The sequence below is a fragment of the Gnatocerus cornutus genome, unplaced genomic scaffold (genome assembly GCF_029298725.1).
Source record: "Gnatocerus cornutus isolate USDA-ARS CGAHR unplaced genomic scaffold, icGnaCorn1.1 ctg00000023.1, whole genome shotgun sequence".
Classification (NCBI taxonomy): Eukaryota; Metazoa; Arthropoda; class Insecta; order Coleoptera; family Tenebrionidae; genus Gnatocerus; species Gnatocerus cornutus.
Genome location: NW_028275375.1, coordinates 4194604 through 4221309, shown reverse-complemented (window position 1 = coordinate 4221309; position 26706 = coordinate 4194604). Strand labels below are relative to the sequence as shown.

The 26706-nt window shown below is 31.7% G+C and overlaps 1 protein-coding gene across 7 annotated transcripts in view; it reads left to right on the top strand.

Moving 5' to 3' along the window:
* Window positions 1-26706, top strand: part of LOC148166461 (paired box protein Pax-6-like) — a 42591-nt gene that overhangs the window by 10789 nt on the left and 5096 nt on the right. For 3 of the 7 annotated variants that reach the window (XM_088049004.1, XM_088049006.1, XM_088049003.1), the window contains exons 5-8: window positions 11816-12035; window positions 15611-15760; window positions 15944-16026; window positions 23829-24016. In XM_088049004.1, the coding sequence (XP_087905130.1) occupies window positions 11816-12035; window positions 15611-15760; window positions 15944-16026; window positions 23829-24016 (641 nt within the window). The remainder of the gene's footprint in view (window positions 1-11815; window positions 12036-15610; window positions 15761-15943; window positions 16027-23828; window positions 24017-26706) is intronic. The other 4 variants (XM_088049008.1, XM_088049005.1, XM_088049009.1 and 1 more) reach the window with 2 other exon arrangements.

The window sequence follows — 26706 nt, the reverse complement described above, 5'->3', positions numbered from 1 at the left end:
ACATGTCGTATGTCAACGCTGTGCAAACTCTATTAGTGACAAGATTTCGCTCTATTTACCCAACGCTGACAGAATCTCAGGTAGTTCACTCACAATACCATCGACCCTATTCAAACGCACACAAATTCATCAAAACGATACTCGAAACAGTAATAGGTTAGTTTCATGCACGCATTGTACTGTGACAAATGTCCTTGTCGTCACTTTAAGGAGATTTATGTTGTGTGCAGAAAGGCACTTTTGTCGCGAAAATTGCGTTCCGTGCTCTCAAAGGGACCGATGAGCATAAAGGGCGGCAAGGGATGCTCTTGAAACCAACGGTCAATCATAAAAAAGTCTCAAAAGTCCCTTTGGGACGACATTAATAACCCCGCGATTTTATAGTTTGGAACAATGGCGGAGTACCTGCTTGGGCAATTTCCATAAAAACAAACCGGTCCAATGGCAGACCGGAAACTCCGCCATTTTCTATCCCCCTGTCCGAGCGCATCCCTCTTTTTAATCTATATAAGGCGCTGACAGCAATTCCGACTGGTCCCTTTTGATGCTTTCACGCAATGCGTATCATAGTTACTATCGATGAGCCGACCTACGCACGCGCCAAATTACCACACTTTAACAGATTTATCATCATCTTAAACACGCCTGCACACACGGAAGGTAGAAAGAATGGAAATCAATGTTGGGAGGAACATGTTTGATGAATTTCAAATTGGAGGCTTGGGAAAGAAACGCTCAGTGATACAAAGCTGTGTTTGGGAATTTTAACGAAAACAAAGTTCGCCGGAGGAGATTTGGGGGTCTTAGTGACCAATTTACATGTCTCTATATTCTAACATGTTTACAAAAGCGCAGTCAACTAATTTTGGAGGAACTTCGGAACTTTACTTGGACGCTTTATGCGCAAATTTGATGAAAATGGCAAACTTTGGCTTGAAGAGAGGAGCCAATTGCAATTAATCTTGCAGGTCTCTTTGTACATCTTGGATCATCTTTTGAAGATTCTTCTTTGGTCTATGTTTTTTTTTATTCTTAGTTCGAATCTTTAGTTTCTTTAAGTTTTTTTTTATTCTTCAATTTCCTCGGTCCTCTTATCAGATATTTCAACTTCAAACACTTCAAAGCCTCTTAAGCCTTTCTTTTTAAATTCTAACTTTGATTGCGTCTTCATATTCTTCAAATTCTCCGAGATTCTCTTCGAACTTGCGTAATTTTGTTAGTTTTTATCGTTGAATTTCATTTGTGGTGCTTTCATTCTTCCTTAGTTCTCTTTTCGGCAAACAATTTAAAAGGAAAAATCGGAAATCAGGCAAAGACGTCCGAAAACAAAGACAAAATTTAATAACTCTGGGTTTAAATTACGGGCCCAATTTTTTTATCCGGTTCTGTCATTTTAAAAAATAAAAGCTTAGAGTACAACTGTGATTTTTTCGGCCCTTTGTCGACTATGATTTTTGAGTTTAAAGACCTCAAATTCGCGACTTTGAGGAAAAACTAACAACTAAAACTTATAATTTTTTTGAATAAAATTTTGTACGTTACAAAATCCGTGTATTTCCAACATTGGGGGCTCATTTTATACAATCTGGTTCTGTCATTTTGAATATAAAAACGGCTCAGAGCATAGCTGTAATTTTTTCTAAAAATAGTTATTTGTGTACCAAGACCAAAAAGTGTTTCTTTTTAGAAAGAAGGTGAGGGCAAAATGGCACATTTTGACCGTGATACACACAAGATTTTTTAGGCGACATCATTAAGTTTACAAGTTAATTAATTTTTATTTATAATTTATTGATTTAACCAATTATAACAACTAAAATTATGAATCCTGCAGAAAAGTTCATATTTTCTTTATTTACATTTGCAGTTTCGGCATTAGTGGCTACTGAAATAAAACTGTCAACCTAAATTAAGAAATTCTGAGAATTTTAATGCCCCTCAGCTTCTGAAAACGAAATATAAAATTTGAGATTTATTGGTATGTAGGTATCTCAGTTTCGGAGCCAATTTTTTGAATCCGGTCCTGCTCATAAACTTTAAAGATAAAAGTTGAAAGCACAGCTGTTTATTTTTTAGATTTTACTCGTCATTCATTTTCGTGTTAGAAGAGCTCAAATTCTCGATTTAAAAAAACAAGAAAAAACTGAATTTCATTTTTTTATACAACGCATTTGAAATTCTAAATTAGAATTAGTCATCTCTAAAGTAGCTACAACTAAAAAAATTCTGAAAATTTTTGCGTTTTCTAAGCTGAGACGAAATAATACAGAATTAGAAAATTCGGTGTCTCATTTAGCGCCAACACTGCGGGGCCAATTTTTTGAATCCGGCCCTGTTCAGTAATTTTGAAGATAAAGGTTGAAAGCACAACTGGAATTTTTTTAAATTTTTCTCGTCATTCATTTTTGAGTTAGAAGAGCTTTAATTCTTCACACAGAAAAAGAAGAAAAAACTGAATTGCATACACGTTTTTATTTTTTTATTGAACGCAATTTTAATTTTAAATTAGAATTAATTGTCTTTAGTGTAGCTGAAACTAACAGATTCTTAAAATTTTTGCGCTTTTTTAAGGCAAAAGGCGAAATTCAAAATTTGAAAATTCGGTGTCTTAGTTTTTGGGCAAACGCTGCAAAACCGATTTTTTTAATCCGGTCCTGAGTAGTTATTTTGATGATAAAGAACCAAAGCATAACTGTGATATTTTTTTGAATTTTTCTCGTCACTAATTTTTGAAGAAGAAGAGGTAAAAATAAAAACAATTTTTTTTTATTTTTTAAATTGAATTTTTTATTAAAGGAACAAATTTTTTATTGTAGCTTTAAAATCAGTTGTCCTTAGAATAAAACTAGAAAGCTAAAATTGAAAATTCTAAACATTTTAGAGGCCTTTAAGCTTACTAACACCACTGCAACAGTTTTGACGAATCAGAAGTAAATATCTGAGAAAATCGACAGTTTTTAAGCAAAATGCAGAACCGGACAATTTAAAAAATTAGCACCTTTTTTTCTAATCTTATTCTAACTTTCGAATTAGTCATCTTTTGAATAAAACCAAAATTTGGAAATTTTGGTGGTCCAATTTTTTTAATCCGGCGCTGTTCATTTGTATGTGCAGCTCACAGATTTTAATTTTATTGTTTGATAAATTAAAGTTCCACTCGCAGTTGACTGACAAAAATTAATGTCGTAACTAACACCACCGCAGCAGTTTCGACCAATCAAAAGCGAATATCTGAGAAAATCGACAGTTTCCAAACGAGAAGTCGACATACGTTCAAAATGCAGAAAATTTAGGATCGTAATGAAAACCAAAATGTGATTTCTCTTGTGTTTGGAGCGTTTGTAAATTTGAGCAAAACAAACGGCATGCAACTGTCGGCATTTCTCGTTGTCAAAATATTTATCTTGGAATGCATGAAAACAGAGCGTTGGTGTTCCGCAACCAAAAAAGTCAGCGCTCTATTTTCTAGATTTAACTGTAATAGAAATCGCGTTTCCCCAAACATCAAAATTAATTGCCGTCGGTAAGTGTTCGAAAATGCTTACCGAAAATAAAATCAGAGTAAATAAGAAAGAGGGAAATCGCAGTGTGTCGGTATTTTGGGGTTGGTGTAACCAAGGTAACGGCAACAAGGGCGGGAGAGTGGTGGAACGCGGGGATTATAAAAATAGATAGAGATTACAGAAAATGGAGGTCCTGTCTGGGATGAGATGTTGGCAGAGTGAAATTTTTTAGCGCTCCGATTTCTAATCCCGCGAAGCACCGCAAGGCCGACGCACTTTGTTAGGGGCAAGGGGTGAGTGTAACGGAATTCGGAATTAGCCACCGTTCCGTGTAGCACTTGAAGGTTATCAATGCGTGGGGACGAGCGCCGGAATTGAAGGGCAGTTTCATCATTGACATAAATAGCTTTGGGGGCGAGACTGCCATGATAGGTCAAACAATTCGGGGGCAATCGAACGTGAACAGGAAACGCCACTGTAAGGAGGAAAATGTCTGTAAATAGGGCCGTTTCGACGCGCACCGAAGCGCTTGGTTTATGACTATCAGAGAGACAAGTTTCTTTCGTTTTTCGGTTTAGTTCGAACCTCTTTCTAATCATCAACAATCAAAATTTGGAAATTCTGGCTAGTTTTAGCGCCAATACTAGAAATCCAATTCCTTAATCCGGTCCTGTTCACTCATTTTTAAGATAAAACTGTTATTTTTGGCAGTTTAGGAATAATGCCTTAATTTTCTTAAATCCTTAAGATTCCCATGGGATTTTTTGTGGTTTTAAATTGTCTCCAATTCCCTAAAATTTTCTAGGATTTTTACATTTCTTGGAGTCCTTTTGAGTGTGTAACACTAGGTCTATATCGTTTAGAATATTTCTGATTTTGTCACAGTTTTAGGATTTCCAGAAATTTTTTAAGATGCTCCAGACCTAATTAGATTAAAAATCTAAGGATTTCCAAGAAAGTTTGTCCAGGATTTTCTGAGAATCCGCAGAATTCTGGATGTAATTCTCTAGATATTCTATGGCGTTTAGTATTTTTTTAACTTTCCGGGATTTTTTAGAATTACCGGAATTCTGAAATATTTTTTACTTTCCGAACAATTCTCGAAGGATTTATGACTTTTTAAAGAACCTTCAGGAAATATGCCTTAAATTTCTTAAATTCTCAAGATTTCCTTGTGATTTTCTATTCGCCCAGACTTTGAGGAGATTAATAGAACCCTATATTTAGAAACCCTCAGAACTTTATTAATTTTAGGAGTTTTAGCAGAATTTTTTCAGAATTATTCAGGATTTAGTAAAATTTTCTAGTTTTAGGTAGATCCTTAAGAGTTCTATTAAATTTTCTATTATTTTATAAAATTTTATAGAATTTATTAGGATTTTTCAGGACACATGCGTTGATTTTCTGGGATTTCATATTCTCAAACTTTGAGAAATTGTCTGCGATTCTCTAGATTTTTTAATATTTTCTGGAGTTTTTAAAAATCTCCTGTGAGGCTCTATGACATTTTTAAAATTTCCAGGTATTTTTAAGACGTTTCAGGATTTTCCAAGAATCTCTTCAAGTTTATCTGGATTTTTATTTTTTTTTTGGAATCTCCTGGGGATTATTATAGGATCCAGCGTGTGCTCTAATAAGTAAAGAATTGTCTAGAATCCCCCAGGACGCTTAGATTCCCAGAAAAATCTCAGACAGTTTATAAAATTTTTACGATTTTTGGAATGTAAAAAAAAATTGTTTTAAAAATTCCAGAATTGTGAAAAATTTCGTGAGTTTTTAGGGAGATTTTGGAAAATTCTCTGGAATCGATTGGGATTCTTACAAGTTTATTAGAATCCTGCTCTAGAGGTTTAGGATTCTACGGAATCAATTGGGCCAAACTCCAAATTTTTAGAGCAAAAAATAGAGTTTTTAAAATTTTCATTTTGAAAACGTATTAAAAATGTCCTTTACTTTCTATTAAATACCGTAACTTTGTCAGTTTATATCCTAAAACATTAAAATTTTTAGGTTTTACTACTTTTGATTTGTTTATCAGTTGGGCCAAAATTCAAATTTTTAGAGGAAAAAATAGAAATTTTAAAAATTTTCTTTCTGACAACGGACCAAAATTTCCCTCTACTTTCTATTAAATACTGTAAATTTGTCAGTTTTTCTCCTAAATCATTAAAATTTGGAGGTTCTACTACCTTTGACTTAGTTTTCAACTGTGGTAAATTTCAAAATTTTAGAGCAAAAAACAGAATTTTTAAAAATTTTCATTTTGTAAACGAACCAATAATTCTCTCTACTTTCTATTAAATACCGTAACTTTGTCAGTTTTTATTGTAAAACTTTAAAATTTAGGGGTTTTATTACTTTTGACTTGATTCTCAACTGTGCCAAATTTTAAAATTTTAGAGCAAAGAGCAAGATTTTTTTTAAATTTTCATTTTGTAAAATTATCAAAAATTTCCTCTACTTTCTATTAAATACTATAAATTTGTCAGTTTTTATCCTAAATCATTAAAATTTGGAGGTTTTACTACCTTTGACTTGGTTATCAGCCGTGGTAAATATCAAAATTTTAGAGTAAAAAACAGAATTTTTAAAAATTTTCATTTTGTAAACGAACCAATAATTCTCTCTACTTTCTAATAAATACCGTAACTTTGTCAGTTTTCATTCGAAAACATTAAAATTTGGAGGTTTTACTACTTTCGACTTGATTATCCACTGTGCAAAATTTTTAAATTTTAGAGCAAAGAGCAAGATTTTTAAATTTTTTCATTTTGTAAAATTATCAAAAATTACCTCTACTTTCAATTAAGTTCCGTAACTTTGTTCGTTTTCATCCTAAAACATTAGAATTTGGAGGTTTTACAACTTTTGACTTAATTATCAACTGTGCTAACTTTCAAAATTTTAGAGCAAAAAACAGAATTTTTAAAAATTTTCATTTTGTAAACGAACCAAAAATTTTCTCTACTTTCTATTAAATACCGTAACTTTATCAGTTTTTATCGTAAAACTTTAAAATTTAGAGGTTTTATTACTTTTGACTTGATTCTCAACTGTGCCAAATTTTAAAATTTTAGAGCAAAGAGCAAGATTTTTTAAAGTTTTCATTTTGTAAAATTATCAAAAATTCCCTCTACTTTATATTAAATACTATAAATTTGTCAGTTTTTATCCTAAATCATTAAAATTTGGAGGTTTTACTACCTTTGACTTGTTTTTCAATTCGGCCAAAATCCAAATTTTTAGAGCATGAAATGGAATTTTTAAAAATTTTCATTTTGTAAACGAACCAAACATTCCCACTTCTTTCTATAAAATACCGTAACTTTGTCTGTAAATAGGGCCGTTTCGACACGCTTGGTTTATGACTATCAGAGAGACAAGTTTCTTTCGTTTTTCGGTTTGGTTCGAACCTCTTTCTAATCATCGGCGCGCCGCTTTGAAATTAGGCCTGCATCTGGCGTGATCAGTCAAGTGTCCGGGCGTCGGGTTCCGGTGCCGTCTGATAAAATCATCAATTAGTCCGTTCCTGCGCAAACACAATGGTTCGTTGCCGCCGCGGCTGATTTCAGTTTTAAATCGGCGGCGGGCTGCCAATTAGGGTAATGAAATTAATGTAAATGTATGTAGACCATGCGGCATTGTGAAGCCACATGTCATCGAGTGGTCCCCTGTTTTTGACAGAGCAGATCGAGAAACCGATATCCGGTGGATTTGCGAAAACCGCTTCATATCATCCGGTTTGCATCGCACGTCATTATACCGTCCACTATCAAGAAAGGGAAAAAAGGGGCGCGAGAGAGGGAAGAATTTTTTGAATAGGATCAGCTAAGCGTGTTGTACAATTCGTGTTCGGTCATATGTGAAATAGCCCAGCTCGTGGATGAGGGACAACCTCTGCCGGGATGTCTCCTCTCGGTAATAATGTGAATTTCAAAATGAACTTGAAAGAAATTTATCGTAAAATGTAATTGAATTGCGCCGTATTAAATTGTTCAATTTATGAAACCACAGTGATTTCCCTTTCGACAAGCCGCACCATTCTCCTCCAGGCACTCCCTCGGGACAATGCCTTCTTGATGGTAATAACCGCCTAACTACGAACGCTTTAAATTATAAAATTCACTCGATTGCGGCTACCAACCACACGCTTTTACCCGCACAATCAATTCGTATATTCTTTAATATTACAAATTAACGAATTAGGATATTTCAAGATTTTTTTTAGAAATATTCAGGATTTATGCCTTAGTTTTCGGAAATTCTCTACATTCTGGGGTTTTATTGTCGCCCATACTTTGGGAAATTAATTAAATTTCCTCTCCATTCTCTCGAGATTATCAAAATTCTGCAGAATTTTCCAGGATTTTTAGAAATATTATTTTCTTAGAACTTGCGAAATGGTCTAGGATATTTTTAGAACTTTCCAGGAATCTCCAGCCTTGATTTTCTGAGATTCTCTAGATTTCCATGGGATTTTCAGAGGTTCATATTTCCTCAAACAGAAATTGTCTACAATTTTCTAAAATTTGCTTGCCTTTTTTACTTTCCTTAGACTCTTTTAAAATCCTGTGTGTTACTCTAGGTCTAGAATCCTTCAGGATACTTCTGATTCTATGAAAATTTTGTGCAAATTTTTAAGATTTCCAGGGATTTTTAAAGATGCTCCAGATCTAATTGGAATTAACTGGATTGATTTCCGCATTTGATGAGTTTTTAAAGTTTTCCAAAGTTTGTCCAGGATTTTCTAAGAATCAACAGAATCCTGTGTCTAGAATCCTTCAGAATGTAATTCTCTAGGAATTCTATAGCGTTTAGTAATTTTGTTAACTTTCCGAGATTTTTTAGAATTATCGGGATTCTGAAATACTTTTTACTTTCAGAACGATTCTTTAGGAATTTATTGTTTTTTAAAGAACCTTCAGAAAATATGCCTTGATTTTCTTAAATTCTCAAGATTCTCTTGGGATTTTCTAGTCGCTCAGAGCTTGGGAAATTGTCTGCAGTTCTCTAAACCGTGTTTGTTTCCTCCCGTTGGAAATCTCTGATGATTAATAAAACTCTATATTTAGAAACCCTCAGAACTTTATTAGTTTTAAGAGTTTGACAGATTTTTTTTAGGGTTATCCAGGATTTAGTAAGGTTTCAACAGTTTTAGAGAGATTCTCGAGGGTTCTATTAAATTTTCTATTATTTTACAAAATTCTTTTAGGACTTTTTAGGACTCATGCGTTGATTTTCTAGGATTTTCAAAATTCTGAAAATTTTCGTGGGTTTTTTGGGAGATTTTGGAAAATTCTCTGGAACAGATTGTTTAAAATTCTACAGAATCAGTTAGACCAAAGTTTAAATTTTTAGAACAACAAATATAACTTTTAAAATTTTTATTTTGTAAATGGACCAAAATTTTTCGTCTACTTTCTATTAAACATTGTACCTTTGTCAGTTTTAATTTTAAATCATTACAATTTAAAGGTTTTCCTACCTTTGACTTGTTTATCGATTGGGCTAAAATCCAAATTTTTAGAGCAAGAAATGGAATTTTTTAAAATTTTTATTTTGTAAACGTACAAAAAATTCACTCCACTTTTTATTAAATGGCGTAACTTTGTTAGTTTACTTCCTAAAACATTAAAATTTGGAGGATTTACTACCTTTGACTGGTTTATCAACGGGGCCAAAATCCAAATTTTTAGAGCAAGAAATAAAGCTTTTTAAAAAATTTTATATTGAAAACGGATATAAAATTCTCTCTTCTTTTAATTAAATACCGTAACTTTGTCAGTTTTCATCTAAAAACATTAAAATTTGAAGGTTTTCCTACCTTTGACTTGTTTATCGATTAGGCTAAAATCCAAATTTTTAGAGCAAGAAATGAAATTTTTAAAAATTTTCATTTTGTAAACGTACAAAAAATTCACTCCACTTTTTATTAAATGGCGTAACTTTGTTAGTTTACTTCCTAAAACATTAAAATTTGGAGGATTTACTACCTTTTACTGGTTTATCAACGAAGCCAAAATCCAAATTTTTAGAGCAAGAAATAAAGTTTTTTAAAAAATTTTATTTTGAAAACGGATTAAAAATTCTCTCTTCTTTTAATTAAATACCGTAACTTTGTCAGTTTTCATCTAAAAACATTAAAATTTGAAGGTTTTCCTACCTTTGACTTGTTTATCGATTAGGCTAAAATCCAAATTTTCAGAGCAAGAAATGGAATTTTTAAAAATTTTCATTTTGTACAGGTTCAAAAAATTCACTCCACTTTTATTAAATGGCGTAACTTTGTTAGTTTACTTCCTAAAACATAAAAATTTAGAGGAATTAACTACCTTTGACTGGTTTATCAACGGGGCCAAAATCCAAATTTTTAGAGCAGGGAATAAAGTTTTTTAAAAATTTTTATTTTAAAACGGATTAAAAATTCTCTCTTCTTTTAACTAAATACCGTAACTTTGTCAGTTTTCATCTAAAAACATTAAAATTTGGAGGTTTTCCTACCTTTGACTTGTTTATCGATTAGGCTAAAATCCAAATTTTTAGAGCAAGAAATGGAATTTTTAAAAATTTTCATTTTGTAAACGTACCAAAAATTCACTCCACTTTTTATTAAATGGCGTAACTTTGTTAGTTCACTTCCTAAAACATTAAAATTTGGAAGATTTACTACCTTTGACTGGTTTATCAACGGGGCCAAAATCCAAATTTTTAGAGGAAGAAATAAAGTTTTTTAAAAAATTTGCTTTTGAAAACGGATTAAAAATTCTCTCTTCTTTTAATTAAATACCGTAACTTTGTCAGTTTTCATCTAAAAACATTAAAATTTGGAGGTGTTCCTTTTTTTGACTTGTTTATCAATTTGGCCAAATTCCAAATTTTTACAGTAAGAAATTAATTTTTAAAAAATTTTTATTTTGTAAACGAACCAAAAATTCCCACTTCTTTCTATAAAATACCGACAGTTGGTCAATTTTCATCCTAAAACATTAAAATTTGGTGGTTTTACTACCCTTAACGTGTTCATTAATTGGACTAAAATCCAATTTTTTAGAGCAAAAAATAGAATTTTTAGAAATTTTGGCTTTGTAAACGGACCAAAAATTCCTTCTTCTTTCGATTAAATACCGTAACTGTGTAAGTTTTCGTCCTAAAACATTAAAATTTGGAGGTTTTACTTTTTTTAAATTGTTTATCAATTCAAAAAAAAATCAAAATTTTTTTTTTTATTTTTATTTTGTAAACGGGCTAAAAATCCCCTTTACTTCTTATTAAAGATCGTAGCTTTGTCAGTTTTCATCCTAAATAATTAAAATTTTGGGGTTTTACTACCTTTGACTTGTTTATTAATTCAGCCAAAAAATAATAATTGAAAAAATTTCCATTTTGTAAAGGCACCAAAAATTCTTACTATTTTCAATTAAATACTGTAACTTTGTCAGTTTTCATCTCAAAACATTAAAATTCAGAGGTTTTACTATCTTTGACGTGTTTATTAATTGGGCTAAAGTTCACATTTTTACACCAAAAAATATAGTTTTTTAAATTTTTTAAAAATTCCGAAAATTTTCTAGAACTTTTCTAACTTCAGTATTTATCTAATTAGAGAACGCTATAAATAATTGTAAAATCCAACCATCACAGAGTTGCATTTAATTCTTTGATATCATGATACAGGAAGAAATTCATCAGTGAAGACAGTTCAATGTCAGTAGCGCCTCGTTGTTTTATTCTTGTAAACTGATGATACCGATAAGTCCGAGAACACTGTCAAAAAATAAGCAAATAACGACCTGTCAGAACAACACTAACTAACTGACGCCAGAGCAAATTTCATTAAAATAAAAAAAAATCAAAACACGCAAAATATTTCCAGTGCTGCGATATGAAAACGCAATAAATAACACTAAAAGATCCTTAGCCAAACTCGGCGAAATATTTAAGAGCGGTCCAGAGAAGTTTTTGCTTGTGCGAATAAATTTCACTCCGCGATTCATTTCCGTCACAATCGATAACTGAGCGGCGATGTAAGAAAATAATAATTTGGACACGTCTTTTCTCGATGATCGTTAACCCAGTGGAATAAACCTCCTGTCGAAGAACCTCCGCCTGTTGGTGACGTACTGTGACGAGGTGTTGTGCTTCCACTTGGTTAACCGCGAAGAATAGCCCATAATAACATCCATCCAGGGATCGGACTAAGCCAGTTAGGGGTGTTTGTAGTGCGTGAGTTGCACAGTATTGCATCTGGCATCGGCATTGTTTGCATGCGCACTTTTCCCACAAAATCTCCATCGGCAAAACGCTTCTTCCAGGTCTCGTCCATCAACCGAGTGCTGCGAAATTTGGCTTCGCAGAAGGAGCAGCAAGCCTCTGCCCAGAACGAGAGCGTCTACGACAAATTACGGATGTTCAATGGGCAAACTCCCGGCTGGGCATGGTACCCTGGGACGCCCACCGCGCCACATCTCGGCCTGCCGCCGGCGCCCACCGCCCTCACCGCCCAGATTTCCAGGGATGATCTACAGAAGCGAGGTGAATTTTTGAGAAATGTTTAATTAAATTGGCTGCGCTCATATGTATTTGTATAAAACCGTAATTTCAACTGGTGTTTATTTTCGCCGGCTATAAAAGTGAATTCAGTGGAAAACATAGACGGCCCAATTAAAATAAACCGAATTTAATTAATCAAAAACCGTTCCGTTCATTCATAAATTATCTCAATGTGCAAACAACATGCATTTTGTGTTTACACGGCAACATTTCGAATTAAATTCAATGCGCATTGCAAATTACACGGCACGAACGCTCATTAATATCCTAAATTATTATAACCGGATATTACATCTGAATGCCATAAAGGGTTGCAGCCCTACAGGGTGTTGTGGTCAGACAAGTGATAGAATATTTAAGCAGGAATTTATTCATTAGGCACAAACCACGCCGCTGCTCCGACTGTTCTTTCACAGTGCTATCCAGTAAATACCGTAAAATTTTAAATTTCATTCGTAAACAGTACAAATATGCTAAATTTCAAAAATTTAGAGCAAAAAACAATATTCAAAAAAAATTTTTTTGGAAACAAACCAAAAATTTCCACAACTTTCTATTAAATACCGTAATTTTGTCAGTATTCCACTTAAAACATTAAAATTGGGAGATTTTACTACCTCTGATTTGCTTATTAATTGGACCAAAGTCCAAATTTTTATGACAAAAAAAAGATTTTTATTCTGAAAACGAAGCAAATATTCCCCATTTTTGCCATTAAATACCGTAACTTTATCAGTTTTCATCCTAAAACATTAAAATTTAGAGGTTTTACTACCTTTTTTAACAATTAGGCCAAATTTCAAATTTTCAAGGCAAGAAAGAAAGTTTTTAAAAATTTTCATTTTGTAAACGAACCAAAAATTCCCTCTTCTTTCCATTAAATACCGAAAACGCCGTAACTTTATCAGTTTTCATCCTAAAACAGTAAAATTTGGAGGTTTTATTACCTTTGACGTGTATATCAGTTGGGCCAAATTCCAAATTTTTAGAGCAAAGAATCGAGATTGTAAAAATTTTTATTTTGAAAATGGACCAAAAATTTCTTTTTCTTTCCATTAAATGCGGTAATTTTGTCAGTTTTTATCCTAAAACAGTGAAATTTGAGGGTTTTATTACCTTTGACTTGTTAATAAATTTGACTAAATTTGGAACAAAAAATTGAATTATTAAAAATTTTTATTTTTTAAGCGATCCAAAAATTCTCTCTAGTTTATATTAAATACCGTAATTCTGTCAGTTTTCATCTTAAAAGGTTAAAATTTAAAGATTTTACTTCTTTTGACCTGTTTATCAATTGGATCAGATTCCAAATTTTTCGAGCAAAAAATAAAAATTAAAAAAAAAAATTATAGTAAATACCGTAACTTTGTTAGTCTTTAATCGAAAACATTGAAATTTCGAGGTTTTACTACTTTCGACTTGATAATCAAATGTGGTAAATTTCAAAATTTTAGAGCAAAAAACAAAATTTAAAAGAAAATCATGTCATAAATGGACCAAAAATTCTCTTTACTTTCTATTAAATACCGTAACTTTGTCAGTTTGGATCATAAAACAACAAAATTTGGAGCTTTTACTACTTTTGACGTGTATACCAATTAGGCTAAAATCCAAATTTTTAGACCCAAAACAAGAGTTTTTCAAATTTTTTTTAAACGGACCAAAAGTCCGCAGCTCTTTCTATTAAACACCGTAACTTTGTCAGTTTTTATCATAAAACAACCAAATTTGAGGTTTTTACTACTTTTGACGTGTTTATCAGTTAGGAAAAATTTCAAATTTTTAGAACAAGAAATAGATTTAAAAAAAAAATTGTAATCGGACCAAAAATTCGCGTTACCTTTTATTAAATACCGTAATTTTGTTAGTTTTTTCCTAAAACATTGAAATTTGGAGGTTTGATTAATTACCTTTGACATGTTTATGGATTGAACTAAAGTACCAAAATTTCAGAGCAATAAATCGAGTTTTTAGAAATTTTCATTTTGTAAATGAACCAAAAGTATTAAGTACCGTAACTTTGGCAGTTTTTATAGTAAAACATTAAAATTTAAAGGTTTTAATGCCTTTGACTTATTTATCAATTGGGCTAAAATCCAAATTTTTAGAGCAAAAAAATAAAGTTTTTAAAAATTTTCGTTTTGTAACGGACCAAAAATTTGCACCACTTTCTATTAAATACCGTAACTTTGTCAGTTTTTATTCTAAAATGACGAAATTTTGGACGTTTACTACTTTTGACGTGTTTAATAGTTGGACCGATTTCCAAATTTTAAGAGCAAGAAATGGAATTTTTGAAATTTTCATTTTATAAACGGAACAAAAATTTCCTTAACTTTTGATGAAATACCGTAACTTTGTCAGTTTCCCCCCTAAAACAGTAAAATTCGGAGGTTGTTCAATTTGCGCCTTACTTATCAGCTGGGCCAAATTCCAACATTTTAGTGCAAAAAATAGAATTTAAAAAAAAATATTTTGAAGACGAATTAAAAGTTTCCACCACTTTCTATTTCACATTTGAATGCCATAAAGGGTCGGGACCCTACAGGGCGTTGTGGTCAGACAAGTGATAGAATATTTGAGTTGGAATTTATTCATTATGCAAAAAAGACGGCGCAGCTCCGACCATTTCAAAGTGCATTTCAACGGTAAATTATCCTCGCAAGTCTCCCTTCTCTTTTTGCAGCCAAAGTTCTAATCCACAACAAAAAATTAATCACTCTTCAGTTGCCATTTGGAATTTAATATGTATAGAGAAGGTGGCCCCTAAATTCGATGGACCTCGCTTTTTTCGCGGCCCTCGCTTTTTTGATGTGTAGAATTCCGGAAATTTCCCCGATTTTTCCGTTTGGCAAAAATCGTGGTAATAAACCGGTATTTTGTTTAGAGGTGAGCGGTCTTTATGGCGCTCCCGCGGAGGTCTCGGAGGCAGGAAAGATAAAATAATTTAGTTTGCAAGGGGCGGTCGTTTCAAAATGAACATAACTTCCGTGCGAGTGAACTTTTGCTGCCCAATCTAAACCGGTAATTGTGTTAGCGGTAAATTTCATCGTAACACTCGACAAGCCAGGCCCGGCTCCATTAAAATTCGCAAAAAACACCCTGGCAAGCCGCCCGGAAAACAATTCCCGACAAGAACCTGATTAAAGCCGAAACGCTCCGTCTGATGACACCCGATCCGCGGGCGAAAGCGGTCAACTAATCGTAGCGAAAAAATCGCCGAAATCTAAAATTATGCAAATTCCTCGCTCGTTGCGAGATTCGTCGGTGGAAAACATAAACAGGAGGGAGAGGGAACAGGATCAGAAGATGAAATAAAACAAGGAGAATGAAATGGCGAGGGTGGATATGAAATGGGGTGGAGTTTACAGAAGCGGAAGTAAATAGGGACGCGCACACAGGGTGGGAAATGCACGACGTTAACTTTCCTGGTGCCGGCGTTCCTCGACTACGCGCGTTCTGTTTTTGGCCAATTTCTCCATGTTTTTAATGAAAACACCACGATCGACGCAAAAAATCGAGGGTTTCTTATACACAACGCCGCTTTCTTATTCCAGCAGACGCAATGCACGAAAACACGTCCGATGGAAATTCCGAACACAATTCTTCAGGCGACGAGGATTCCCAACTACGCCTGAGATTGAAGAGGAAGCTGCAGAGGAACAGGACGTCTTTCACCAACGAGCAGATCGATAGTCTGGAGAAAGGTAAAATTGCAATTTTATAAAATATCGCGCGTCCATCAATCCGCGTTTTTAATTCATTTAGATCGGTGATAAATTTTTAACTAGATATTGACAAATGGTGACGCGTCCCCGAACGGAATAAAATGAAATTGTAATTTGTAGCTCATTTCATGAAGTGATTTCGACTGAAATTTCTTGTTTCAGAGTTCGAGCGCACGCATTACCCCGACGTTTTCGCCAGGGAGCGTCTTGCAGAGAAAATTGGATTACCTGAGGCACGTATCCAGGTAACAATTTTTTTCACAAAAATCAGTAGGAACTTAGTATAGTTAAGAGTGTGGTAATTAAATATTACTGAGGAACGATCAAAGTTCCTGCTGGAGAGTCTTTCATAGGAGAGCGGGGCAATTGGATAAGTAGCGTGGATGGCGAATGAAAAGCGCTTTCTGTTAATTACTCTGAACACCGAAAAACTGTGAAATTTGAGACTTTTTACACCTTTTGAGTTGTTTTATAAACTGTCCTAAATTTCATAATTTTACACCCAAAAAAACAGGTTTTTAGAAATTTTTACTCTGATGCAAAAATTTACAGTACTTTCTATTAAAAAACTGCCGTAAAATTGTCAGTTTTCATCCCAAAACAGTAAAATTTGGAGACTATTTTGGTTGGGCCTTGCTAAACAACTGTGACAAATTTCCAAATTTTAGAGCAAAAAATTCAGTTTTTAAAAATTTTCACTTTGTAAACGGACCAAAAATTCCCTCTACTTTCTATTAAATACCGTAACTTTGTCAGTTTTCGTTCTAAAACATTAAAATTTGGAGGTTTTACTTCTTTTGGCGTTTTTATAAATTGAGGCAAATTCCAAAATTTTAGAGCAAAAATTAGATTTTTTTGGAACTTTTGTTTTGAAGACGAACCAAAAACTTCTGTTTTTTATTACATTCTGTAGTTTTACGAGTTTTGGTCTTAAAACCGTAAAATTTTGTGGTTTTATAACATTTTACTTGTTTATCAATTAGGCTAAAATCCAAATTTTTAGAACAAGAATTAGATTTTTTTGGAATTTTTGCTTTGAAGACGAACCAAGAATTTTTTCTATTTTTTATTAAATTCCGTAATTTTACTAGTTTTGGTCCTAAAGCAGTGAAATTTATACATTTTCCTACTTTGCATTTGTTTATCGACGGGGCTAAATTCCAAAATTTTAAAGCAAGAATTAAGATTTTTTTGTAATTTTTGTTTTGAAGACGAACTAAATATTTTCACTTTAATAATTTTAATAATCCGTAATTTTACTAGTTTTACTCCTCAAACACTGAAATTTGGAGGTTTTATCGACTTTTTACTTGCTGATCAATTGAGCTAAATTCCAAAATTTTAGAGCAAAAATTGAATTTTTGTTGGAACTTTTGTTTTGAAGACGAACCAAAAACTTCTTCTATTTATTATTACATTTTGTAGTTTTACTAGTTTTGGTCTTAAAACCGTAAAATTTGGTGGTTTTTACTACTTTTTACTTGTTTATCTATTGGGCTAAAATCCAAAATTTTAGAACAAGAATTAGATTTTTTTTGAATTTTTGCTTTGAATACGAACCAAGAATTTTTTCAATTTTTTATTAAATTCCGTAATTTTACTAGTTTTGGTCCTAAAGCAGTGAAATTAATACATTTTCCTACTTTGCATTTGTTTATTGACTGGGCTAAATTCCAAAATTTTAAAGCAAGAATTACATTTTTTTTGCAATTTTTGTTTTGAAGATGAACTAAACATTTTCACTTTTTTAATAATTCGTAATTTTACTAGTTTTACTCCTCAAACACTGAAATTTGAAGGTTTTATCGACTTTTTACTTGCTGATTAATTGGGCTAAATTCCAAAATTTTAGAGCAAAAATTGAATTTTTGTTGGAACTTTTGTTTTGAAGACGAACCAAAAACTTCTTCTATTTATTATTACATTTTGTAGTTTTACTAGTTTTGGTCTTAAAACCGTAAAATTTGGTGGTTTTACTACTTTTTACTTGTTTATCTATTGGGCTAAAATCCAAAATTTTAGAACAAGAATTAGATTTTTTTTGAATTTTTGCTTTGAATACGAACCAAGAATTTTTTCAATTTTTTATTAAATTCCGTAATTTTACTAGTTTTGGTCCTAAAGCAGTGAAATTAATACATTTTCCTACTTTGCATTTGTTTATTGACTGGGCTAAATTCCAAAATTTTAAAGCAAGAATTACATTTTATTTGCAATTTTTGTTTTGAAGATGAACTAAACATTTTCACTTTTTTAATAATTCGTAATTTTACTAGTTTTACTCCTCAAACACTGAAATTTGAAGGTTTTATCGACTTTTTACTTGCTGATTAATTAGGCTAAATTCCAAAATTTTAGAGCAAAAATTGAATTTCTGTTGGAACTTTTGTTTTGAAGACGAACCAAAAACTTCTTCTATTTATTATTACATTTTGTAGTTTTACTAGTTTTGGTCTTAAAACCGTAAAATTTGGTGGTTTTACTACTTTTTACTTGTTTATCAATTGGGCTAAAATCCAAAATTTTAGAACAAGAATTAGATTGTTTTTGAATTTTTGCTTTGAATACGAACCAAGAATTTTTTCTATTTTTTATTAAATTCCGTAATTTTACTAGTTTTGGTCCTAAAGCAGTGAAATATATACAATTTCCTACTTTGCATTTGTTTATTGACTGGGCTAAATTCCAAAATTTTAGAACAAGAATTAGATTTTTTTGGAATTTTTGCTTTGAAGACGAACCAAGAATTTTTTCTATTTTTTATTAAATTCCGTAATTTTACTAGTTTTGGTCCTAAAGCAGTGAAATTAATACATTTTCCTACTTTGCATTTGTTTATCGACTGGGCTAAATTCCAAAATTTTAAAGCAAGAAATAGATTTTTTTTGCAATTTTTGTTTTGAAGATGAACTAAACATTTTCACTTTTTTAATAATTCGTAATTTTACTAGTTTTACTCCTCAAACACTGAAATTTGAAGGTTTTATCGACTTTTTACTTGTTGATCAATTGGGCTAAATTCCAAAATTTTAGAGCAAAAATTTTTTTTTTTTTGAACTTTTGTTTTGAAGACGAACCAAAAACTTCTTCTATTTTTTATTACATTCTGTAGTTTTACTAGTTTTGGTCTTAAAACCGTAAAATTTGGTGGTTTTACTACTTTTTATTTGTTTATTGAGCTAAAATCCAAGTTTTTAGAACAAGAATGAGTTTTTTTTTGGAATTTTTGCTTTGAAGACGAACCAAGATTTTTTTCTATTTTTTATTAAATTCCGTAATTTTACTAGATTTGGTCCTAAAGCAGTGAAATTTATACATTTTCCTACGTTGCATTTGCTTATCGACTGGGCTAAATTCCAAAATTTTAAAGCAAGAATTAGATTTTTTTTGCAATTTTTGTTTTGAAGACGAACTAAACATTTTCACTTTTTTATGAATCCGTAATTTTACTAGTTTTTCTCCTCAAACACTGAAAATTGGAGGTTTTACTACTTTTCACTTATTTATCTGTACTAAATTTCAAAATTTTTGAGCAAGAATTAAATTTTTTTGAATTTTTTGTTTTTCAGACGAACCAAAAATGTCTTCTATTTTTTATTAAGCTCCGTCATTTTACTAGTTTTACTCTTACACCGTTAAAATTAGGAGGTTTTACTACTTTTGACTTGTTTATCAATTGGGGTAAAATTCAAACTTTTAGAGCCAAAATTAGAGTTTTTTTAAATTTTCTAATTTGCAAACGGACCAAAAATTCGCACCACTTTCTAGTAGATCTCGTAACTTTGTCAATTTTGATCGTAAAATATTAAAATTTAGATCTTTTACTACTTTTGACCTGTTTATTAATTGGACTAAAGTTCAAAATTTTAGAGCAAAAAATACTTTTTAATTTTTTTAAATTGTGTTGATACCGTAACTTTGCCAGTTTTCATCGTATTCAGGCAGCAATTTTTTCACAAAAATCCGTTGGAACTTAGTTAAGAGTGCGTTAATTAAATATTGCTCTGGAACGAATCAAAGTTCCAGCAGGAGCGGGTCTTTTATAGAAGAGCGGTGCAATTTGGATAAGTAACGTGGATGTCGAATGAAAAGCGGCACGTAAAATGGCGCAACTCGCATGGATACTTTATCTAAATTACAGGCGGGTTTTCATCAACTGAAAGCTGTAAAACGCGCCTTTTATGTGAATATAAACACAGCGAGTTTAGAAACATGAAATGATTACGTACTTTTGTGGAGTATCTTTTGATTCCTGACGCAAAATTCGTTATTTGCACATTGCCCTTATTTGGTTTCTTTTGAGGGGCTCCAATAAGACTGTCGGCAAATAAGAGCACATATACCATTTAATAATGTGCTTCGCTTTCAATATGACGTTTAAGTGCTCGGATCGAGGGCGCTCTAATCTTTTACATCATAATATTTATCATTGCATGTAAATAGTGTGTACCCAACGGGATGGATGATGGGTTCTCTCCCCGGCAAATAGACGAGGCAGCCGAATTCGGTGTTGACGCATGTTTTCAAGCTTCGTTGGTTGCTGGTATTGATCACGCTGAGTGCCAAACCTGAATCGGATGTGTTTACGCTCGTATTTTTGCACAACGTTACGCCAAATCCGCAACGATCGCTCTCTGCTCATTTTCATCGCATATTTTCACTGAACCAACAAAAAATTCCTACCACTAAGAGGTAACACACTGGCGGAATTGTTTTTTACTACAAATTCAATCATCGCTAATAACTGAGTTAAAATATGTACCAATAATCATACTAATGCCCATTTTCTAAATCCCATAAATCACGGATTGGAGTGTAATTACAACTACAAACAAATTGAAATTTGTTCGGTGGGTGCAAATTGGGGGCTATTTTTGTTCGAAGTGCAGAGCCAACGGATTAGATAGGTTTCATTAATCAGAGAAATTTAGATTTGACTGTCTCGAGAAAGAAGATAAAAACTTCAAATTTAAAAAATACATTTATGGAAAGGTGTTTACAGAACTTTCTAATTAAAATTTGTAAAATCTTCTCCAATAATTTCTTCTTCTATAATTTTGCAACTTTGTGTCTTCAATGGAGAGTCCAAACCTAGCAAATCTTAAAAATTGGAAAAATATAACTCTTAAAATAACTAATTTACGAGAGTTAATAAAACGCTCTAATAAAGTTGCGAATTTTTAATGACCCTTTTAATTAAAAATTGTAAAATCTTTTCTGTTGCTATAATTTTGCAATTTGGTGTTTTTAATAAACAATCCAAATATAGCAAGCATATACTGAAAATTTCAGAAATATAACTCTCAAAATAACTGATTTACGGGAGTTAATAGAACGCAGTGAGAAGTTATCAATCAATTTTTAGTGGCTCTATGAATTAAAAATTGTAAAATTTTTCCAACTGTAGCTATAAATTTACAACTTATTGGAAAAATATGACATAACTAATTTACAAGGGTTAATAAACCGCTCTGATCAAATTACAAATTTTTAGTTGCTCTTTTACTTGAAAATTGTAAAATCTTTCCTTCTACAGCTTTCATTTTGTAACTCTGGGCTTTGACTAAGCAGTCCAAATCTAACAAATTCTATAAATTAAAAAAATATGACTCCCAAAAATCCCAAAATAACTAATTTACGACAGTTTACAAAATGGTCTGATAAAGTTACTAATTTTTGGTTGTTCAATTATTTAAAATTTGTAAAATCTTTCCTACTGTAACTATAATTTTACAACTTGATGTCTTAAATAAACAGTCCAAACTTAGCAAAACCTAAAATTTTAAAAAATATAACTCTTAAAATAACTAATTTACAAGAGTTAATAGAACGCTCCGATCAAGTTACTAATTTTTATTCGCTCTTTTAATTCAAAAAAATTGTAAAATCTTTCCTACTGCAGCTATAATTTTGTAATTTAGTATGTTCAATAAACAGTCCAAATCAAGCAAATCCTAAAAATTTTAAAAATATACCTTTCAAAATAACTAATTTACAAGACTTAATGGAACGCTCCAATCAAGTTACTCATTTGTAGTGGTTCTTCTAATTAAAAAAAAATGTTAAATATTTCCTATTGCAGCTACAATTTTGCAACTTGGTGTCTTGAATAAACAGTCCAAACTTAGCAAGACTAAAAATTTTGAAAAATATAACTCTCAAAATAACTAATATACGAGAGTTAATAAAGCGCCCTGATGAAGTTATCAATTTTTAGTGGCTCTATGAATTAAAAATTGTAAAATCTTTCCAACTGTAGCTATAAATTTACAACTTGGTGTCTTGCATAAACGGTTCAAATCTAGCAAATCCTAAAAATTTGAAAAATATAACTCATAAAATAACTAATTTACAAGGGTTAATAAACCGCTCTGATCAAATTAGAAATTTTTAGTTGCTCTTCTATTGAAAATTGTAAAATCTTTCCTTCTACAGCTTTCATTTTGTAACTCTGGGCTTTGACTAAGCAGTCCAAATCTAGCAAATCCTAAAAATTAAAAAATATGACTCCCAAAATAACTAATTTACGACAGTTTACAAAATGGTCTGATAAAGTTATTAATTTTTGGTTGCTCAATTATTTAAAATTTGTAAAATCATTCCTACTGTAGATATAATTTTGCAACTTGATGTCTTGAATAATAGTACAAATCTAGCAAATCCTAAAACTTTGAAAAATGTAACTATCAAAATAATTAATTTACAGGAGTAAATAGAGCGCACTGATGAAGTTATCAATTTTTAGTGGCTCTATGAATTAAAAATTGTAAAATATTTACTATTGCAGCTATAATTTTGCAACTTGGTGTCTTAAATAAACAGTCCAAAGTTAGCAAGACCAAAAATTTTGAAAAATATAACTCTCAAAATAACTAATTTACGAGAGTTAATAGAGAGCGCTCTGATAAAGTTAGAAATTTTTAGTTGCTCTTCTACTTAAAAATTGTAAAATCTTTCCTACTGCAGCTATAATTTTGTAATTTAGTGTATTGAATAAAAAGTCCAAATCTAGCAAAATCCAAAAATTTAAAAAATATAACTCTCAAAATAACTAATTTACAAGAGTTAATGGAACGCTCCGATCAAGTTAATCATTTTTAGTGGTTCTTTTAATTAAAAAAAATTGTAAAATATTTCCCATTGGAGCTACAATTTTGCAACTTGGTGTCTTGAATAAACAGTCCAAACTTAGCAAGACCAAAAACTTTGAAAAATATAACTCTCAAAATAACTAATTTACGAGAGTTAATAGAACGTAATAGAAATTGGCACTTTTAATTACAATTGGAAAATCTATCCTATTGCAGCAACGATTTTGCAACTTTGTGTCTCCAATAGACAGTCCAAAGTTAACAGAAAACTGCGAAATTTCAAGATTTCAAGCCCAAAACAAAATTTTTGGATTTTTTTTTAAACAAATCAAAATTTTACACTTTTTACAACTCGAAGAAAAGACAAGCAAAATCAAGGATTTCAAGCACCTTTTTTTTGATCTTCAATGTATACGTCATGTTGTGTACAAACAACCATCAAAGAGTATTTTTTTTTTGCTCGCGACTGTAATTAATTCGTACCGAACCGCCGAAAGTGCGTGTTTTTCGGTGGGTGTAATATTATGGTAACCCCAGAAAAGTTGTCCAAAACAGTTTTAGCTTCGCCTCCTTGACAATTAACGATCTTAGTGCTTTTGAAATTTATCTTGAAACCAATTATCGCGTCGCGATTTTAGTCCTCGTCGTGACGCCGTACACGTAGTGGCAAAAAAGGCAATTAGTCAGCTCGTTTGAAAACAACAATTGCGTATAGAGGGAATTTGAAAAAACATGGATTTCGTGTCCATCAAGCGTGTATAACGCAAACGACCATCGCAACCACGCAATATTGGCCATGTCATCGCCCTGCTACATAAATAAAACAGATGCCCACTAGGGAGGCAAATTGTCATTTTTCACTCAGTCGCAACAAATAAACGTCCACTGCATTAATCACACTGAAGGAAAAGTGGGATAAAAACGATTACGTAATGAAAGATGTGTTGGTTCCGCAGGTGTGGTTCAGCAACCGGCGGGCCAAATGGCGTCGCGAAGAAAAGCTGCGCAACCAGCGAAGGGCCGTGGATCAGGTGGGCGCCGTCAGCCCTCCGGCGTCGGCAGGTCGTCTACCCATCAACTCGGGTTTCAATTCCATGTATTCGTCAATCCCGCAGCCCATCGCTACCATGGCGGACACGTACAGGTGAGTGGAATCCGACCGGTAGCTCTGCATGAGTGTTTTTTTTTTATCTTGAATGCTTGGTCCTGAAAGCACGCGACGTCCCGCTGAGGCTAAGTGGAGGGATTCTGGCTGTCCCGGACGACAGGCTAATCCTCTGGCGGGCCGCTGACATGACGTGACCGCTGCAAGCATGTCACGTCGACTGGATTCCGACAGACACCTTTGTTTATGCGGGATTCTGATGCTGAATAACTGATAGGAGGCGGTATATTAATATACAGTGCGATCGTCTAAAAAAATTAGATAGAACGGGACTTTGTTTCATGGTTTGGGATCACTGATTAAACAATTGGAAAGTGACACTCACGAAAGTTTTGGCCTTCCTGATTTTGAAACGTTCAAATTTTTAAAAATTTTTGTTTCAAAAAATGTACTTCAAATCCACAGCTCCATTTTTTTCTTATAATTTCAAAATTAACGATTTAATTTTAATATAGTTAGTGCCGTTTTGAAGCTATTAGTGTAAGATACTATACCAATTTTTTTCAAATTTTTCTAAAAACCGTATTTTGACGCACAAATTTTTCAAATTTTATGTTCCAGAAAATAAATTTCACACACACAGCTTCATTTTTTTACCATAATTTCAACATTAACGATTCAATCTTAATATAATTAGTGCTATTTTGAAGACAACAGTAAAGGATATTACTCAGATTTTTTTCAAACTTTTTTGAACGCCGGATTTCAAATAACAAATTTTCAAAATTTATATCTCTAAAAATGTTCGGAAAATGCACAACTTTATTTTGATTCAATAATAATGAATTAATTTGAATATAACTGGTGCCTTTTTGAAGCTAATAAGGTACGACACTACTCCGATTTTTTTCAAAATTTCCAGGAAACCGGATTTCGAGACATAATTTTTTGTAAATTTAGTTTGAAGAAAATGAATTAAAAATGCACAGTTCCAGTATGGTTATCAAAATTTTAAAATTAACGAGTCAAATTTTACATAATTAGCGCTCTTTTAAAGAAAACAGTAAAAGACACTACTACAATTTTTTTTCAAAATTTTCTGGAGACCAGATTTCGATGCACAATTTTTTTTAATTTATTTTTCACAGAGTGAATTAAAAATGCAGAGCTCAATTTCTTTAACGATTTAATTTTAATATAATTAGTGCCGTTTTAAAGCCAACAGTGAAGGACAATACTCCATTTTTTTTGAAAATTTTCTAAAAGCGAAATTTCGAATAACAAATTTTTTAAATTAATTTTCTAGAAAATGTATCAAAAATGCACAGATCTAATTTGGATCTTATAATCTCCAATGTGCTAATCCAATTTTGTTATAATTAGTGCCGTTTTAAAGCCAACAATGTAGAACAACACTACTTTTTTTTTTCAAAATTTTCTGTAGACTGGATTTCCAAGCACAAATCTAAAAATTTGATTTTCAAAAAATCAAATAATGATTCATTATTTTTTTTATATTTCTAATATTTCCGATGCAATTTTTAGTTTTTTTAATTAGTGCCGTTTAAAACTAGAAATGTGACATCTAACTCAAATTTTTTTGAAAACTGGGGTTCGAATAACAAATTTTTCAAATTTTATTTTACACAAAATGATTTAAAATGCGTAGCTCCATTTCTTTTTTTATATTTTCAATAATTATGATCCTATTTTAATACAATTAGTGCCGTTTTAAAGCCAACAGTGCTGGACACTAGTCCAATTTTTTTCAAAATTTTCTGTAGACCGGATTTCGAGGCCCAAATTTTTAAAATTTGATTGTTCACAAAATGGATTAAAAATACGGAGTTCCATTTATTTTCTTATATTAATATTACCACTCCAATTTTTATGTAATTAGTGCCGTTTAGAAGCTAACGGTGAGGCATCTAACTCCAATTTTTTTTTAAATTTTTTGAAGACCAGGTTTCAAGGAAAAAAATTTTATAATTATTTTTTGTCAAAATGTATCAAAAATGCGGAGCTCGGTTTTGTTTTATCACGATCAAATTTTTATTTAATTAGTGCCGTTTTAAAACAAACAATAAAAATCTAACTACTATTATTTTCAAAAATTTCTGAAAATAGAATTTCGAATAACAAATTTCTAAAATTAATTTTTTTGAGAAGTTACCGAAAATGCACAGCTCCATTTTCTTTTTTATAATTTCCAAAGTGGTAATGCAATTTTATTTAAATTAGTGCTGTTTTAAAGACAATATTGTAAGATAATACTCCAATTTTTTTCAAAATTTTATAAAAACCGAATTTAGAAGTACAAATTTCTAAAATTTTATTTTTCACAAAATAAATTAAAAATCCGGAGCTTCAGTCTTTTCCCATATTTTCCATATTAACGATCCAATTTTAATATAATCAATGCCGTTTCAAAGAAAAAAGTAAAAAACACCACTCCAATTTTTTCCGAAGACCGGATTTTGAGGCACAAATTTTTAAAAATTATTTTTTCACAAAATTAAATTAAAATGCGGAAAGTTCCATTTCTTTTTTATATTTAATAATAACGATTAAATTTTAATAAAATTAGTTCCGTTTTAAAGAACTCAGTGTAAAACACTACACCAATTTTTTTCAAAATTTTCTAAAGACCGGATTTTGATGCACGATTTAAAAAAATTGATTTTCTTAAAAATGAACCGAAAGAGCATAGCTTCACTTCGTTTCATAGA